The 17,503-nt window shown below is 56.4% G+C and overlaps 2 protein-coding genes across 10 annotated transcripts; both read left to right on the forward strand.

Annotated features, from left to right (window-relative positions):
• The first annotated feature begins 3,971 nt into the window (after positions 1-3,971).
• DPH1 (diphthamide biosynthesis 1) lies at positions 3,972-17,503 on the forward strand. Of its 9 annotated transcripts, none has more exons than XM_055367127.2 (14): positions 4,001-4,090; positions 6,139-6,229; positions 7,400-7,552; positions 7,674-7,737; positions 10,032-10,153; positions 10,590-10,747; positions 10,896-11,017; positions 13,815-13,883; positions 14,276-14,432; positions 14,563-14,663; positions 15,151-15,229; positions 15,529-15,669; positions 15,843-15,950; positions 16,085-17,503. In XM_055367127.2, the coding sequence occupies exons 4-13, from the start codon at positions 7,685-7,687 to the stop codon at positions 15,930-15,932; spliced, it is 1,092 nt and encodes a 363-aa protein (XP_055223102.1). In that variant the 5' UTR covers positions 4,001-4,090; positions 6,139-6,229; positions 7,400-7,552; positions 7,674-7,684; the 3' UTR covers positions 15,933-15,950; positions 16,085-17,503. The 9 variants fall into 9 exon arrangements, with proteins under 9 accessions (XP_063556571.1, XP_055223105.2, XP_063556572.1 ...); XM_063700503.1 differs by having other exon boundaries at positions 4,004-4,090; positions 6,195-6,229; XM_063700501.1 differs by lacking the exon at positions 6,139-6,229 and having other exon boundaries at positions 3,972-4,090; positions 10,590-10,714.
• Positions 16,094-17,503, forward strand: OVCA2 (OVCA2 serine hydrolase domain containing). The gene is made up of 2 exons (XM_004058240.4): positions 16,094-16,306; positions 16,684-17,503. The coding sequence occupies exons 1-2, from the start codon at positions 16,123-16,125 to the stop codon at positions 17,181-17,183; spliced, it is 684 nt and encodes a 227-aa protein (XP_004058288.1). The 5' UTR covers positions 16,094-16,122; the 3' UTR covers positions 17,184-17,503.

The raw sequence follows: 17,503 nt of genomic DNA on the forward strand, positions 1-17,503 counted from the left end.
AGGCGAGATCCTGGGTGGAGGCGGCACCCCCTACTGGCCTGGGATCACAGGGATTCGGAGAGAAGAAAAAGCGGATGGACCAAGGCTGTCATTCAACACACATTCACCGAAGGCTCAGCATGTGTGGGGCACTACTGTTCCTGAAAATTCAGCAGACGAAAAAGACTTGTCTTTGCCCTGTCCTCAAGGAGTTTCCATTTTAATAGGGGCCAAATGAAGAAAGTCCAGAGAAGATGGGAAGATTGTGCTTCGAAGAAAAACAAGCAGAGTATTGTTCTGGAGCTGACACGGGGGTAGGGGTGGCAGTCAAGGAAAGCTGCTCTGAGCAGGTGACATCCAAGCAGAAATCTAACTGAATCCCTCCTTGTAGGAAAAGGTGACATGACAGGAAGGTCAAAAAGAAGGTCAGGGCCGGGCGCGGTGGCTCACGCCTGTAATCCTAGCACTTTGGGAGGCGGAGGCAGGCAGATCACGAGGTCAGGAGTTCGAGACCAGCCTGGCCCGCATGGTGAAACCCGGTCTCTAATAAAAATACAAAAATTAGCCGGGCATGGTGGCAGGCGCCTGTAATCCCAGGTACTCGGGAGGCTGAGGCAGGAGACTCGCCTGAACCCGGGAGGCGGAGGTTGCAGTGAGCCAAGATCGCGCCACTGCACTCCAGCCTGGGTGACAGAGTGAGACTCTGTCTCAAAAAAAAAAAAAAAAAAAAAAGGGCCAGGCTGGGCGCGGTGGCTCACACCTGTAATCCCAGCACTTTGGGAGGCTGAGCTGAGCAGATCACTTGAGGTCAGGAGTTCGAGACCAGCCTGGCCAAGGTGAAACCCTGTCTCTATTAAAAATACAAAAATTAGCCGAGCGTGGTGGTGTGCGCCTGTAATCCCAGCTACTTAGGAGGCTACGGGAGAATCTCTTGAACCCAGGAGATGGAGATCGCAATGAGCCGAGATCACACCACTGCACTCCTGCCTGGGTGACAGAGCGAGACTGTCTCAAAAAAACAAAACAAACAAAAAAAAAGAAGGCCAGTCTGACGTATTCACTCACACCTGCACTTGGTGGCACTGAAGCTTCAGATTTGAGCTAAGGCTCTGGGCTTGGACTTCCAGAAGCTTCAGGCGTCATGGGAAAAGAAAGACCCGCAAACCATCTTAGAGTGTGACTGACAGAAGTCACAAAGACTGCGAAAGGGCTCTGCTAGCTCTAGCCAGGGGCTACCGGATAATCAGGAAACAGTCACAGAAGAGGTGCTCTTGGAGTTAGGTCTTGAAGGCTGAGTTCACCACACTAAGAAGGGGGAAGGGCATTCCACGTAGATGCTTGAAGGTGAGAAGGAACCTTGTTCTGAAGATAGATAAGACTGGTCCTTCCTGAGGACCATGGGCTCACACCTATAATCTCACCACTTTGGAAGGCTGGGGTAGGAGGATTGCTTGAGGCCAGGAGTTTGAGACCAGCCTGGGCAACAGTGTGAGACTCCATCTCTATTTCAAAAAAATGTTTAAAGATAAAAAAAGATTGATGGCTGCTACTCTGGGCACACTGCCATGGCCACAGGAGCAGTTAAACACGAACAAAAAAAGATTGGTCCCTCTTGGCGTAGAACAGAAGGTGAGGTATTCCTTCTCTTAGCCACCAGCTACAAGGCAGTGCTCACCCCACTGCCTGCCTTAGCCCTGACACTGGGAGCCTGAGAGGTCCTCTGTAAGTACACCGAGGCCCAGAGAGGATGAACAACTTGCTCAACGTCACATCACAGATCAGCGATAAAGTGTGGGCCTGACTCAGGGCCTGAATGTGGGATAATCCTCCTTCCACCTCTCCAAGCCGCCTCCCCATGACCCCCTAGCCCACAAACTCTAGCATCTCAGGAAAAGTTGGCTGGGGCTGGGCGTGAGTGTGAGAAGCAGAGTTATTTCAGGCCTCAGGAGGGTTGGGTGCTGCCTTGGAGTCCAGCCAGGGAGTGGGGGCGAGTGAAGGCGGGTGTTGTGGTGTACTGTGGGGGTGCACTGTGCCCGCCTTCTTGTCAGGCAGTAATTACTCAGACTGCTGAGTAACTCAGGCAGGGAGACCCCCACAGACAGATGGAGGTGCCCTCAGCCCAAGCTGAATGGCAGCCCCTAATGTCCTGCACCACGGGGTCTTGGGGAAGCATTCTCACATCTGTTCTTCATGTCCAGTTCTCCTAGGCATCATCCGGCCTCCTAATGGGGGCCAGAGCAGCTCATTAGGCACAGTGGATGCGGGGCAATGTTACAAGAGGGATGGGACCTTCACCATCAAACAGGCCCCACCTCTGATGAGGGAAAGGTCCCAAGGGATATGGCGCCTGCTAGGGAGAAGCCATTGCTCAGTTGGAGCCAGTCCTTTCCCCTTGAAACTCCATGCTGCAGTCAGAGCTGAGGCTGTCCGCAGGCTGGGCAGCGGTGTCCTGAGAGAGGAGGGGCTGAGCTCCCGGAATTCAGATCTTGCACCCTGGGGATCCAGAGAAGCTGGGGGGAGACGGGAAGGTCTAGTCCGGACGCTTATCGACTTGAGGGGAGTGTTCCTGGTACCCACATTGGTCACTTTTCTGTCTAGAGCTACCTGTCCTAAGAGTGCTGGTGGCCTGGGGGGCACAGCACTGACCCTTGGTGATGATCCCTCAGCTGCTCACTCCCTGCCTGTCCAGCCATTCCTCCTCTCTGGGCAGCCTCCCAGGCAGGGCCTGTCTCTGGCTACTTGTTTTTACTTCTCCCTGCACCTTAATTAGGGGTTTCCAAGCAGGGAGGGCCTCTGGGGGAGCCCAAGGCCACAGAGCTGACTTAAAGGGCCAGCTGTGCTCACAGCACCACCGCAGAGAGAGGAGGAGGATGCCAGGGGGCTGGGTAGACCGTCAGCCCTGGAAGACCATTGTTCCACGGGACAGACTGCTGAGGGCCAGTCCTGCAGGTACTTTGCTCTTCCAAAGGTCAAAGCCGTCTCACTGGCTGTCTTCTCTTTGGGGTCTCTGGGGCTCTGGCTAGTGATCAGGAGAAAGACTAGCCCTGAGGGGCAGGGCAAAGGTTGGCTAGGGTCCAGAAGGGTTAGACATCACGGTCCTCCACTGCCCACCTTCCCAGGAAAGCACCCTCAGGCTGTGGGCCCTCCCCAGAGGGGCAGTTTCTACAGGGTCTACACGGCGGGTTCTAAAGGTGATAAAGGCTGGGTGCAGTGGCTCGCGCCTGTAATCCCAGCACTTTGGGAGGCCAAAGTGGGAGGATTGCTTGAGTCCAGAGGTTCAGGACCAGCCTGAGCAAAATAGTGAAACCTTATCTCTACTAAAAAAAAAAAAAAAAAAAAAAAAAAAAAAAAAATTAGCTGAACGTACGCATGTGGTCCCGGGTACTCAGGGGGCTGAGGCAGAAAGATGGCTTCAGCCCAGAAGGTTGAGACTGCTGTGAACCATGATCGCACCATTGCACTCCAGCCTGGGCGACAGACCAAGACCCTGTCTCAAAAAAAATAATTTAAAAAGCTGATAAGGGCGATCCAGAAACCTGCACCAAGACTCTCAACTTGGAGCTGGGCTGGTGGTCCCTGAGTTCTGTCCTGCCGGACAGTGGAGTCCCCCTAGGTAGGGAACGCGGCCCCACACGGCGGCCGGGTGACCGCCCACTGCTTACCATGAGGGGAGACTGGCAGGGGGGCTCAAGGAACATCTGGTGGGTGTCCCCTTCACAAGACTCGGCCTGCAGAGTTCGTGCAGGGAGTTCGCACATAGGAGAGCACCGGTCCGGGAGTGCCAGGCTCGTGCCCGGCCGGGGAGAGGAGTGGGAGACTAAGTCGCAGGGCAAGGGCAACTGCCATAGTCGGGGACCTCTAGGGAATCCTGAGTCCAGGCATTCTGGGCTGGGGTGGAGCCCACTACAGCCCCGCCCCCATCTCCTCCTTTATGGCCCCGCCCAGCGGGTATCCCCCGCCCCCGCTGACCGATCGGCGATCGATCGCAATGTCTGCGCTCTCCGCGTTCTTCCAGCGCTGTCTTTTTAGTACCACGTGCGCAGGCAGGCGATGGCGGCGCTGGTTGTATCCGGGGCAGCGGAGCAGGGCGGCCGAAACGGCCCTGGCAGAGGTGGGTGCTGGAACGCTGCGCCCTCCAGACCTCGCATCTCGGGGCGGGGCCCCCAAGTTAGGGACAGGACCAACCCCCTTTAACGGCGGCGGCGCCTTTCTCCGCTAGATCCCGCTGTTAGTCGCCTTGGGCCGCTGTCACCAGCTCGGGGTCGCTGTCAGCCGGAGCCCAGGGGTACCAGTCTTTTGCAGCTTTAGGGCACGACCGAGAGCAGCCCTTAATCCTCAAATCGGAAACTACAGCCTTGCCTTGGCGGGCAGGCGGATAAAATGGACTCGACGGGGAGGAAAAGGGCCAGGCCCGATGCAGCGGGCATTTTAAACGAGTGCGCCCTCAGGGAATGCTTTCAGGGAAGAGGCAAAAGGTTTCATTCGCCAGGCATTAACTGAGCGCCCACCGAATGCCAGGCCTGCGCTGGGTGCAGGTACTAGAATCAGAGATCTCAGTCTACTGGAGGAATGTTAATGTAAACATATCATAGCCACGTGATAAAGGAGGAGGTGCCTGCTGGTCCCTGGGACACATTGAAGGGGCTAATGTTAGCAGTTCCTTACACCCCAGCGACCACTAGGGACCTGTCAGAGGAGGATCTATAATGGGCCTAGGAAGCCTAGGCTGATTGTCCAAGGCTTTTGAAACAACTGACCAAAAACCATAGCAGTGGTAACGTTCAAATCTGGTCTCAGGGCCCCAGCCTCCGCTGGACCATCCCCACCGCCGCCCACACAGTGGGTGAAGCATCATGTCTGGGCGGGTCCCTCCTATCATAGTGTGGGGCCCTAGCAGAAGTTCTGGCACATAGCACAGTCTCAATACATATTCGTTGAATAAGTTAATTTCTTGCTTTTTCATATCCTCAGACTCTGTGGCTCCTAAAGAGATAACGGGGTTGAACTAAGCTTAATTGTCGGGGCAGGGCACAGTGGCTTACACCTTTAGTCTGAGCACTTTGGGAGGCTAAGGAGGATTGTGTGAGCCCAGGAATTCCACACCAGTCTGGGCAAGATAGGGGGACCCTGTATGCACAAAAAAATAAAAAATAGCCGTGCGTGGCCGGGCACGGTGGCTTACACCTGTAATCCCAGCACTCTGGGAGGCTGAGGCGGGCGGATTACCTGAGGTCAGGAGTTTGAGACCAGCCTGGCCAACATGGTGAAACCCTGTCTCTACTAAAAATACAAAAATTAGCCGAGTGTGGTAGCACATGCCTGTAATCCCAGCTACTCGGGAGGCTGAGGCAGGAGAATTGCTTGAGTCCGAGAGGCTGAGGTTGCAGTGAGCCGAGATTGCACCACTGCACTCCAGCCTGGCCAACAGACAGAGTGAGACTCTGTCTCAAAAAAAAAAAAAAAAAAAAAATTAGCCCTGCGTCTTGGCACATGCCTGTGGTCCTAGCTACTGGGGAGGCTGAGGTGGGAGGATTATCGTTTGAGCCCAGGAGGTCGAGGCTGCAGTGGACCATGATTGCGCCCCTGCACTCCAGCCTGGGTGATGGAGTGAGACCCTGCCTTAAAAAATAATAAGATTAATTGTTTATTCAGCTTATTATTTTTTATCCTACTTAGGAGTAGGATGAGACCAGAGTAAGAGTTGCAGTTTGCTAAGGGCTACGGTTTCCCCTTTACTCCAGGAGTTGTAATTATGTGTATACCTGTCTTTGCCCCCCCTAGACTGCTGGTCCCTAAGGGACAAGGTCACTTTTCTGTCCTTACTGGTACGTCCACCACCCTGACTCAAGTGTTCTTTCCGTCCTTCCTGGTTTAAGAGTAAGGAGGAGCAATGGGACAGCTAAGTCAGTTAAATGTATGATGTTTATTTCCCTTTTAAATGAGGAGAGGTAAGCGTGAAAGAATGAACAGTGTGGCCACAGTCAGTGGGGTTCTGAGTAAGGAGGGCAGTCTTTTAAGTTAGTATTCATGTTTAATGGTTTGCTTACAGACCTCATATCTAGAAGCTCAAAACTTCAAGGTGTCCTCAGGAGGTGGGAGAGGGGGGACATTCTCCCAGGCTGGCTGGGCTGGCTAGACTGACTCTTAGGTTTTCCGCAGGGCTGTTCTCTATCAGGGAGCAGTATATGGACTCAGACTCATTCTTTGCCCCTTAGCGCCTGGTGTCATCTCTGCTCTCCTGAGGAAGAAGGTGAGCCATATTCTATTGATGGGCTCAAGTCTTCAATTCCCAGTGATTTCACAACATGGAAATTATACCGGTTACCTTCTGGCTTAATGAATTGTCTCTACCTTCAGGATGAATTCAGTGAGAACGAAAGCTGGGCCAGCCCCCTTGGTGTCTGGATCTGGCCCTTAAACTTGGTGGAGTTAACAGCTTAGCTGGGTCTTGTTACCAAACTCAAGTTGGGTCTTCCCATCCACACAAAGCAAAAGCCAAACAAACACTGACATTGAGATTTGCAGGGAGAGAACAAGCATTTATTGTAAGGCACCAAGCAGGGAGACTGGGCAGCTAAAGCTTAAGACCTAAACTTCCTGATGGCTTACAAGCAAAGGGTTTTTATTTTATTTATTTATTTATTTATTTATTTATTTATTTATTTATTTATTTATTTTTGAGATGGAGTCTCGCTCTGTTGCCCAGGCTGGAGTGCAGCGGCGCGATCTCGGCTCACTGCAAGCTCCGCCTCCCAGGTTCACGCCATTCTCCTGCCTTAGCTGGGACTACAGGTGCCCGCCACCAGGCCTGGCTAATTTTTTGTATTTTTAGTAGAGACGGGGTTTCCCCGTGTTAGCCAGGATGGTCTCGATCTCCTGATCTCGTGATCCGCCCGCCTCAGCCTCCCAAAGTGCTGGGATTACAGGCGTGAGCCACCGTGCCCGGCTGTAGAGGGTTTTTAAAGGCTGGGCTTCTGGGGATCTTTAAAGTGAATTAAGGGCTGAGGAATTTCTGGAACTTTCTTACCTATTTTCTGGCTTCAGTCTGTCTGAGGTCTTACATGACAGCAATTAGTGGGCATTTTTCACCTGGTGGGGGGTGGGGGTCCTGGTTTCTGAAAGACAACTTAGGGATATATGTCACAGTGTTATGTGTAGTTTCTATAGGGAACCAGACATCTCGTGACTCTGACTTGGGTGACTGTTGTTTATTATCTTCTTGTTTAGCAAGTTATTTACTTCCCTAATTGCTGGTTGTAGGGCTAGCTAAGATGCCTGGGATTTTTCTTGAGATGACTCAAAATTTTTATTTCTATGCTTGAGGTGGGGCACCGGCAGGCCCTGAAAAGGGATCCCTATTCCATCTCAATCTGGCTTCGGCCAAAGACAGACACCAACTCAGGCCTTATATCCATTCTAGGTCGGGCCCCTCGGGGCCGTGTGGCCAATCAGATCCCCCCTGAGATCCTGAAGAACCCCCAGCTGCAGGCAGCAATCCAGGTCCTGCCTTCCAACTACAACTTTGAGATCCCCAAGACCATCTGGAGGATCCAACAAGCCCAGGCCAAGAAGGGTGAGCCCGTGATCATTGAGCTGGGGTGGGGGTGGAGAGGTTGCCTGGCCCAGATGGGACAGTGTCCCCCTTGCAGCCCCTTCCTAGCCCTCCACCTCTCATGTCTCTGCTCATCTTGCAGTGGCCTTGCAAATGCCGGAAGGCCTCCTCCTCTTTGCCTGCACCATTGTGGATATCTTGGAAAGGTGAGGCTTGGGGCACTGGAGAGGAGGGTGAGCCAGGCTTCCCCCACCCCCTATGCTCATTACCCGGGTGGGTAATGCCCTGGTGGTGGGCATTTTTTCCTTCTGAAACTCCACCTTCCCCCTTTCCCTCCCACAACCATACACACACTCAGGGAAAACCCAAAACAAATCTCCCAGCTTGCTGAGAGCCCTGCTTGTCCCTGCAAATCCCCCCTCCCCTAAACATTTGGGACAGAGAAAGAAATCAATCCCAGTGTCTTCAAAGCTAGGCCCAGAGCAGGTGGTAGGACCTGGGGAGGAACGTAAGAATTCTCCAAGCTGCCCCTGAAATGCGCTGAGTGATCAGTGGGAGGTCTGCCGGTGGGGGGCGGCGGGGGGCACCTGTTCCTCGGGCACATTTGGGGAAGTAGGGCAAGGATGGGTTTGGAGCGGGGAGGTGCCTGGGAGAAGGTATTCAGTTCCTCTACATCCTACCCCTGTCACTGTAAGTTTCTGCAATACAATGAGCCATCCTTGGTGGGGAGGGTGAGAGCTCAGCCATCTGGAACCTGCACAGGAACAGGGGAGGGGAACGAAGAAAGGGGAGGTCATCTCATGCTGGGAACCTCCCACTCCCCTGCTGCCCCATCGCCCTCCCCTGCTCCCCCATCCCTCTTCCCTGCTTCCCCCTCCCCTCCCCCTCCCCTGCTGCCCCCTCCCCTCCTCCCCCACTCCCCTGCTGCCCCATCTCCCTCCCCTGCTGCTGCCCTCCCTCCCCTGCTCCCCCATCCCCCTCCCCTGCTCCCCCTCCCCTTCCCCTGCTCCCCTCCCCCTCCCCTGCTGCCCCATCCCCCTCCCCTGCTCCCCCATCCCCCTCCCCTGCTGCCCCATCTTGTTGCCACAGACTCACTTCCCTGCTCCCACCGTCTTGCCCCTTGGGGATGCTCTCTGGGGCTCAGGCCAATTTGCATACATTTTAATCTATAAAAAATTAAGTGCTGTGGCTGACTCAGACGCCTGGGCTGCATTCTAAGGAGCTGAATAATCTGCTTCTGGGCACAGCCTGATTTGGGGAAGGGGGTGGAGGAGGGGGTGACTAGCAGGAGCTCAACTCTTCCACTGCCACACCCCCAGGGGAAGGATGGGGGGACCCCAGTCACTGAGCCAGGCTCCACGCCCCAAGTGTGAGTCTCTTTCAAGGAAGAGGGGGTTCTCCTGCATTCCTAGGGTGAGTTCAGGGGTACAAGGTCTTCGCCACCCACCCCCTCCCCCAGTGATTCAGGCCTGGCAGCAGTTCCCACGGCAGTGTTCTGGCCAGAGCCTCCTCTTCCTGACGCAGGAGGCGTGTAGGTGGTGCTATGTGCTATGGGGGAGCTGTGCCTGGGTCCCCCCGTCCTGGGCACCAAGGGCCCTGCCTGCGGTGGGGAGGGAGTGGGGGTCCAGGCGAGGGGGCCCTGCCTGTGGTGGGGAGGTAGTGGGGGTCCGGGCGAGAGGGCCCTGCCTGTGGTGGGGAGGTAGTGGGGGTCCGGGCAAGAGGGCCCTGCCTGTGGTGGGGAGGGAGTGGGGGTCCAGGCGAGGGGGCCCTGCCTGTGGTGGGGAGGGAGTGGGGGTCCGGGCAAGAGGGCCCTGCCTGTGGTGGGGAGGGAGTGGGGGTCCAGGCGAGGGGGCCCTGCCTGTGGTGGGGAGGTAGTGGGGGTCCGGGCGAGAGGCCCTGCCTGTGGTGGGGAGGTAGTGGGGGTCCAGGCGAGGGGGCCCTGCCTGTGGTGGGGAGTGGGTGGGGGCCCTGCCTGTGGTGGGGAGGTAGTGGGGGTCCGGGCGAGGGGGCCCTGCCTGTGGTGGGGAGTGGGTGGGGGCCCTGCCTGTGGTGGGGAGGTAGTGGGGGTCCCGGCAAGAGGGAGGCTGTGTGTATTCATACAGCCACGCCCATGCCCACCACAGCACTCAGTGTGGGAGTGAGGACCTTTGGGTGTGTGTGCGTGCTCACGGCTCTGGGTGGGTGAGTCAGGGCATGGGGCGTCTGTGTTTTGACCCCACGTGTGCTGGAGTGAGGGTTGGGGTCCCTCCTGCAGCCTGAGCCTGGGTAGAGGAACGAGGGTCCTCACGCAGCAACAGTTCCAGGAGCGGCTGCCAGGCTGGGGCAGGCGGCAGCTGTGCCCCTCTTAATCTTTGTTGGCAGAAGTGGCAGCTGCCATCCCGAGGAACTGGGAGAGGTAGGGAGAGAGGAGCTGGGCCCTGAGACACCCTCCCAGGGTTGGGTCTCTCCTACCTCAGTCCCTGTGTCCCTGTCCCACCGTTCCCCACCCCTGCACCCGCAGGTTCACGGAGGCCGAAGTGATGGTGATGGGTGACGTGACCTACGGGGCTTGCTGTGTGGATGACTTCACAGCGAGGGCCCTGGGAGCCGACTTCCTGGTGCACTACGGCCACAGTTGCCTGAGTATGGTGGGGCCAGGACACCTGGATGGTGGCGGGGCTGGCAGGGAGGCAGGCTGCATCTCATCTTCCCCATGGCAGTGCCTTCTTGTCCTGCTTGGAGACACGAGGTCCCTCCTGGTTTCTGGGGTGGCCTCTGCCTTCCTGCTCTGCAGGTAGATCTTTCCTTTGGATTTGGTTGCCTTGGCAACGGTGCTCTGTCCCAGATGCAGGTGTTTGAAAGGCTGTTGGTTGTAGAGCAGGCTGGGCCCCAGCCGGGTGACAGAGAAGTCTGATTGAGAAGGAACTTCTAGGGGATCTGTGACCCCCCTGTTCTCCTACCCTGTCCTTTTACCCCCAGGCTGAAGCCACTGCGCCTGGCTGCTCAGAGACCTGAGCCTGGCCGGGCCCTCTGCTGCTCCTGCCTTCCCAAACAGCCCCTGAACTCCTCCCTCCCACAGTTCCCATGGACACCTCGGCCCAAGACTTCCGGGTGCTGTACGTCTTTGTGGACATCCGGATAGACACTACGCACCTCCTGGACTCTCTCCGCCTCACCTTTCCCCCAGCCACTGCCCTTGCCCTGGTCAGCACCATTCAGTTTGTGTCGACCTTGCAGGTGGGTGGAACGAGGATCCTCGGCCTCCCGCAGGGTGGACAGTGGCCGCTCTCCAGCTGTTGCGGGATCCCCAGGTGCTCCAGGCTGTTTCTCAGCCCTGGCTCTCCTGCCCCAGCCGCCGGCTTCACTTCCCTCGTCATTCCTACAGGCAGCCGCCCAGGAGCTGAAAGCCGAGTATCGTGTGAGTGTCCCACAGTGCAAGCCCCTATCCCCTGGAGAGATCCTGGGCTGCACATCCCCCCGACTGTCCAAAGAGGTGGAGGCCGTTGTGTAAGTTAAAAATGGGGGCCAAGTAAGTCCTAGAGACATGCGTGTACCCTGGGAGGGAGCCTGAGGTTCATCATCCAGGAAAGAAACCAAATCTAATGCTCCTTACCTGTGAGCCCGAGGACACACTGCAAGGTAGGGACCAAACAGGGAGCAGACTTCAGGTTTACTGTCGCTTTCTCCACTGCCCAGTCCATCATCCAGAAGGGCTGTGCAGGGTGGGGACAGGAATCAGAGGGCCTGATGGGGGTTGAGGGTGGGCTGGAAATGGTGGGGATATAATTGGAGAAGATGGATGGGCACGCCCAGGCTGCAGCCCCATTAATTTACCATCCGGACAGCTAACAAGCAGAAGCAGCGTGTCTCCTGCCGCCTAATTATTTTAGGTAATGGAAATGCTTAATGTTGTGTGAATGCAGCCAGCCTGAGAGCCGACGGCTCCCCCGACTGGAACTAGGGAAGGGAGCCCCGTTCCGTACTAATGGCAGGGAGGGAGGGGCGCTCCCTGACTCAGTCCCACCTCTGGGGCTTCGGAGGCTGTTTCCACAGGCCTGACACCCCTGTCCCTAGACAGGCCCACATCAGGGCCTTCCCCAGCCCAGACCTGGCAGCCCTGCTCCCCGAGCAGCACTGAGCGGCATTCCCCCTGTGCCCACGCCACTCAGTCTCTACCCTTGGGGGCCTCAAAGTGTATGTTGGAGGGAGGGACACCCTGAGTGTTAGCCATTCATCAGAATGAAGTGTGGTCTCCAAGAGGGAGAGAAGGAGCTGCCACAGGCAGGTTATCTTCCACGCTCTGTGGTCTTCATGGGCTGGGAAGCTACTGTCAGGGACAGCATGTCTGGGGGCACACTTGGTACAGCCTGGGTTGAGCCTCAGACACACTGCTTCCTAGCCGTTTAATACTAGGCAAGTTTCTTAACATCCCTGAGCCTCAGTTGTTATCTTCTGTAAAACAGGTATACTGTACGCATCTCGGAGGGTTAGGAGATAGGACTGCGGGAACTAATTCACATCAGGTACTTAGTCTATGCCTGGTACATAGAAGGCACACGTCCAATAAACAGTAGCTGTTGGCCGGGCACAGTGGCTCACGCCTGTAATCTCAACACTTTGGGAGGCCAAGGCAGGAGAATTGCATATGTCCAGGAGTTTGAGACCAGCTTGGGGAACATAATGAAACCCTGTTCTCTCCAAAAAAAAAAAAAAAAAAAAAAAAAATTAGCTGGGTACAGTGTCCATGCCTGTAGTCCCAGCTCCTCAGGAGGCTTAGGTGAGAGGATCGCTTGAGCCTGGGAGGTCGAGGCTGCAGCGAGCCATGACCGAGTCATTCAACCTGGGTGACAGAGTAAGACCCTGCCTGAAAAAAACAAAATGAAAATCCGGTAGCTTTTGTTATAACTCAGTAACTGGCCCCAAGAGCTAGTTTGGGCAGAAAGTAGCCATTGTATGCCCTGCAACCTCATGTACAGCATAGATCAGAGGTCCCCAACCCCTGGTCCCATGGCCTGTTAGGAACCCTGCCGCACAGTAGAAGGTGAGGGGTGGGCCAGCCAGCGTGACCGCCTGAGCTCCGCCTCCTGTCAGATCCGCCGCGGCATTAGATTCTCGTAGGAGCTCAAACCCTATCGTGACCTGTACATGCAAGGGATCTAGGTTGCATGATCTTTACGAGATCCTAATGCCTGATGATCTGAGGTGAGACAGTTTCATCCTGAAACCATCCCCCAATCCCACCCGTGTCTTCCACAAAACCTGTTCCCGGTGCCAAAAATATTGGTTACTGCTGGCATAGATGACACCTTGAACACTACTGTCCACATCCGTATTGAGCTTGTGAAGGAGAATCTGTTCCCCAACTTCCAGATGAGGATCTCTAGAACCCCAGGTGGCCTCACCACGGCCGGGCTGCTCCTTCACTCTTCCCCAGAAGCTTGGGGTGGGATGGTTCTTAGATTCTGCATTATGTAAATAGAGGGACCATAGAGTCATCCAATTCAAACTCCTTATTTCACACGTGAGAAAACCAAGGCTCCAAGAGGTGAAATGAAGGCTTGTCCCAGTTTACACAGAGTCACAGCACAGCCAGCTGTGAACTCAGTCCTCTGGACTTTTTTTTTTTTTTGAGACAGAGTCTTGTTCTGTCGCCCAGGCTGGAGTGCAGAGGTGCGATCTCGGCTCACCGCAGCCTCTGCCTCCCGGGTTCAAGTGATTATCCTGCTTCAGCCTCCCCAGTAGCTGGGACTACAGGCGCCCACCACCACGCCCAGCTAAGTTTTTGTATTGTTAGTAGAGACAGGGTTTCACCGTGTTAGCCAGGATGGTCTTGATCTCCTGACCTCGTGATCCACCCGCCTCGGCCTCCCAAAGTGTTGGGATGACAGGCATGAGCCACCACACCTGGCAGCCCTGTGGACTTCTTTTTTTTTTTTTTTCTTTTTGAGACGGAGTCTCACTCTGTCGCCCAGGCTGGGGTGCAGTGGCGCGATCTCAGCTCACTGCAAGCTCCACCTCCCGGGTTCACGCCATTCTCCTGCCTCAGCCTCCTGAGTAGCTGGGACTACAGGCGCCCGCCACCACACCCAGCTAAGTTTTTGTATTTTTAGTAGAGACGGGGTTTCACTGTGTTAGCCAGGATGGTCTCGATCTCCTGACCTCATGATCCGCCCGCCTCGGTCTCCCAAAGTGCTGGGATTACAGGCGTAAGCCACCGCGCCCGGCCAGCCCTGTGGACTTCTAAGCCAGCGAGTGCCTCTTCTGCTGCCCTAAACCACACTTAGCCTCCTTTCCACCCCTGCAGGTATCTTGGAGATGGCCGCTTCCATCTGGAGTCTGTCATGATTGCCAACCCCAATGTCCCCGCTTACCGGTATGGGCTGGGCCAGGCTGGGCTGACCAGCTGGTGAGGGGTGAGATTCCCTGCCACTGAGGTCCTCAATTGGTTGCATCCCCATTTCCTGGCCACTAAGCCACCAGCCCTAAGGGTCTGAGGCACTTGGGCCCTGGATCTGGGCATTAGCCCTAGGGCTGCTGTTGCCTACCGTCTCCTGGGGTTTACACGGAGATCCTAAAGCCGCCCACTCTTGTCTGCTCCAGCTGTGGGACAGGTCTTCCTAATGACATTCCCGCTCTTGCCTCTGTTCTTAATTACCTGCATGGGGCCTAAAGGTTCAGGAGCCCACAGGGCTGAGTTAGGAGCTGTGTGCATAATACTGGTCCCGACAGTGGCTGCCACAGTGACCCTGAGTGCTTCTTTTCCAGGTATGACCCATATAGCAAAGTCCTATCCAGAGAACACTATGACCACCAGCGCATGCAGGCTGCTCGCCAAGAAGCCATAGCCACTGCCCGCTCAGCTAAGTCCTGGGGCCTTATTCTGGGCACTTTGGGCCGCCAGGGCAGTCCTAAGATCCTGGAGGTAAGTGGGCTCAGGACAGCCTCTGCAGGAGGGAAGTGACTGGGAACACAGCTGGGAAAACCAGTAGGCCACAGGTTCAGCTTTGGCTGCTTGACCAGGTGACCCCCACCCTGCTTCCCTCTCCCAACAGCACCTGGAATCTCGACTCCGAGCCTTGGGCCTTTCCTTTGTGAGGCTGCTGCTCTCTGAGATCTTCCCCAGCAAGCTTAGCCTACTTCCCGAGGTGGATGTGTGAGTATCTGCCTGGCTATGACTGGCTAAAGAAGCTTAGAAGCTGGGTCTTGCCCAGCTCGTCTTGAAGGCTGGAGCCAACAGGAATTGCTTCCATGGTCATGGAATTTTACTGTTTACAGAGACCTCCCTGGGAGGGCTAACTGGGTCATACCTGCTTTGGGACTTTGGGGCTCAGAGGCAATGGCAACATCACATTTGTCCTTGTGAGATGAATTTGAGCGGTGGCTGACACCTGCCCTGTACCAGGTACCAAATTTGGTTCTGGGGATACTATCACCAGTGAGCTGCCCTGGAAAGCTCATTGTCAGCAGAGGAAACACGCAACAATACAGTATTCCAAACAGCAGTGGGTCACTGTCTTTACTTTAGGATTCATAAAGCCTGTTAATGAATGGGTGTGCTGGGGGCGCTGTCATGTTGTTCAGCGTGCTGCCTGGGCGACGAGGAGGCCCTTCCTAGGGTCTGACCTGGCTTCCCTTCCCAGGTGGGTGCAGGTGGCATGTCCACGCCTCTCCATTGACTGGGGCACAGCCTTCCCCAAGCCGCTGCTGACACCCTATGAGGTAACACCAAGCTCTGGGAGACAGTGGGCTTTGGACGTGGTTCTCAAAGGTGAGGTCTGAAGTGGAGTGGGATCGGTGGGCAGCATTTCGTTATGTTCACAGGTTCCGGAGTCTGTCTCGATTTCTCCAGCGGAGTCACTTCCTAGCTGTGTAGCCTTAGGCAAGGCCCTGAACCACACATTTCCCTTCTGTGGCAGGGGACAGTGTGCCCTTCACAGGCCGTCGTGAGGACTGAATTCAGGAATCCAGGGGCAGAAAAACACTGGCAGATGTTATTGTCCCTCCCTCCCCTCCCCTAGGCGGCCGTGGCTCTGAGGGACATTTCCTGGCAGCAGCCCTACCCGATGGACTTCTACGCTGGCAGCTCCTTGGGGCCCTGGACGGTGAACCACGGCCAGGACCGCCGTCCCCACGCCCCGGGCCGGCCCGCGCGGGGGAAGGTAGGCGGGGGCTTCCAGGAGGGAGGAGAGACCGCGCCTGGGCACTGGCCGCCTCCCTGGCGACACGAGCCGAGGCCGCCGCCCTGCGACCGCGACGGGAAACGCACAGGAGCGGAGCGGAGGGACATGCAGGGTCGCAGAGGCGAGACCCTGACCAAAGTCTGCGACCTCAGGTGCAGGAGGGGTCCGCGCGTCCCCCTTCAGCCGTGGCTTGCGAGGACTGCAGCTGCAGGGACGAGAAGGTGGCGCCGCTGGCTCCTTGACGCGCTCCCGGGCCTCAGGTACCAGCCCCCGCTCTGGCTGCGCCCCGTCTTTTGCCGTTGTCATGGGAACGCCGTGGCGCTCCGAGGCCCGCCCTCGGGGCGGTGCTGACATTCGGTTCCGCCCCGTGCATTGTGCTTCCGCTCGGGGAAAGACCGCTTCCGGTGTTTCCGTCGCTCCTTGCCGGGCATAATGGCCGCGCAGCGACCCCTGCGGGTCCTGTGCCTGGCGGGCTTCCGGCAGAGCGAGCGGGGCTTCCGTGAGAAGACCGGGGCGCTGAGGAAGGCGCTGCGGGGTCGCGCCGAGCTCGTGTGCCTCAGCGGCCTGCACCCGGTCCCCGACCCCCCGGGCCCCGAGGGCGCCAGATCAGACTTCGGTGAGACAAGCCCCGCTCCGGAAATGCACTCAGTTTTCTCCATCTTGTTTCGTCCCCCTCGACACCCTTCAGCATCCCCCACCCTGCGTCCACCCTCATTCCTCCCACCCAGTCCACACCCTTCATTTCTCGCGGCCCGTACCCTCTTTGCTCAAACCGCAGCCTGTCCTCCCCGGCTTCCGCCTTCATCGTCTTCCTCCGCTGTCTCCTGTTCAGGCCAATCCATTCATTTCCCCCCTCTCATTTCCCCCAGAGTTTCGCCTCGATTCCCTCTCTTTTTATCTCTGTTCTCCCGAACCCTCCTGCCCTTTCTCATTTCTTTCCTTCCTGGAGCCTCCCATGCCCTAATCCCATTCTCTTTCCTCATATCGCTGTAGTGTCCTGCCCTCCGGAGGAGCAGCCTCGAGGCTGGTGGTTTTCAGAGCAGGAGGCCGACGTTTTCTCCGCATTGGAAAAGCCCGCCGTATGCAGGGGCCTGGAGGAATCACTGGGGATGGTGGCACAGGCACTGAACAGGCTGGGGCCTTTTGACGGCCTTCTTGGTTTCAGCCAAGGGGCTGCGCTAGCAGCCCTTGTGTGTGCCCTGGGCCAGGCAGGCGATCCCCGCTTCCCCTTGCCACGGTTTATCATCTTGGTGTCTGGTTTCTGTCCCCGGGGCATTGGGTTCAAGGAATCCATCCTGCAAAGGCCCTTGTCATTGCCTTCGCTCCATGTTTTTGGGGACACTGACAAAGTCATCCCCTCTCAGGAGAGTATGCAACTGGCCAGCCGATTTCCCGGAGCCATCACCCTCACCCACTCTGGTGGCCACTTCATTCCAGCAGCTGCACCCCAGCGTCAGGCCTACGTCAAGTTCTTGGACCAGTTTGCAGAGTGAAAGATCAAGAAATGTCTCTGCTCCTACAACCAGCTCCTCTAGGGGTAGCCTCCGTCATCCATGCCCTCCCAGGACCCTCCACTCACTGCTGTGAGTGCGCCTCACCAGGACCAGTTAAGAGACAACTATCAATTCTTGAGACCCAAATTATATGGGCCCTGCCCTGCACTGAAGAAAAGGGGAGCACAAGGCTTTAATGGACATTGACTTGTGAAAACGCAAACATGAATATGGTTGGAGAGCCCTGGATTAGGAGGGTGACATGGGGAAGGCAGAGGCTGGCACATGGTGACTGCCACATAATAAAGTGGTGATTTGGA

This window comes from Gorilla gorilla, chromosome 19, assembly GCF_029281585.2.
Source record: "Gorilla gorilla gorilla isolate KB3781 chromosome 19, NHGRI_mGorGor1-v2.1_pri, whole genome shotgun sequence".
Classification (NCBI taxonomy): domain Eukaryota; kingdom Metazoa; phylum Chordata; class Mammalia; order Primates; family Hominidae; genus Gorilla; species Gorilla gorilla.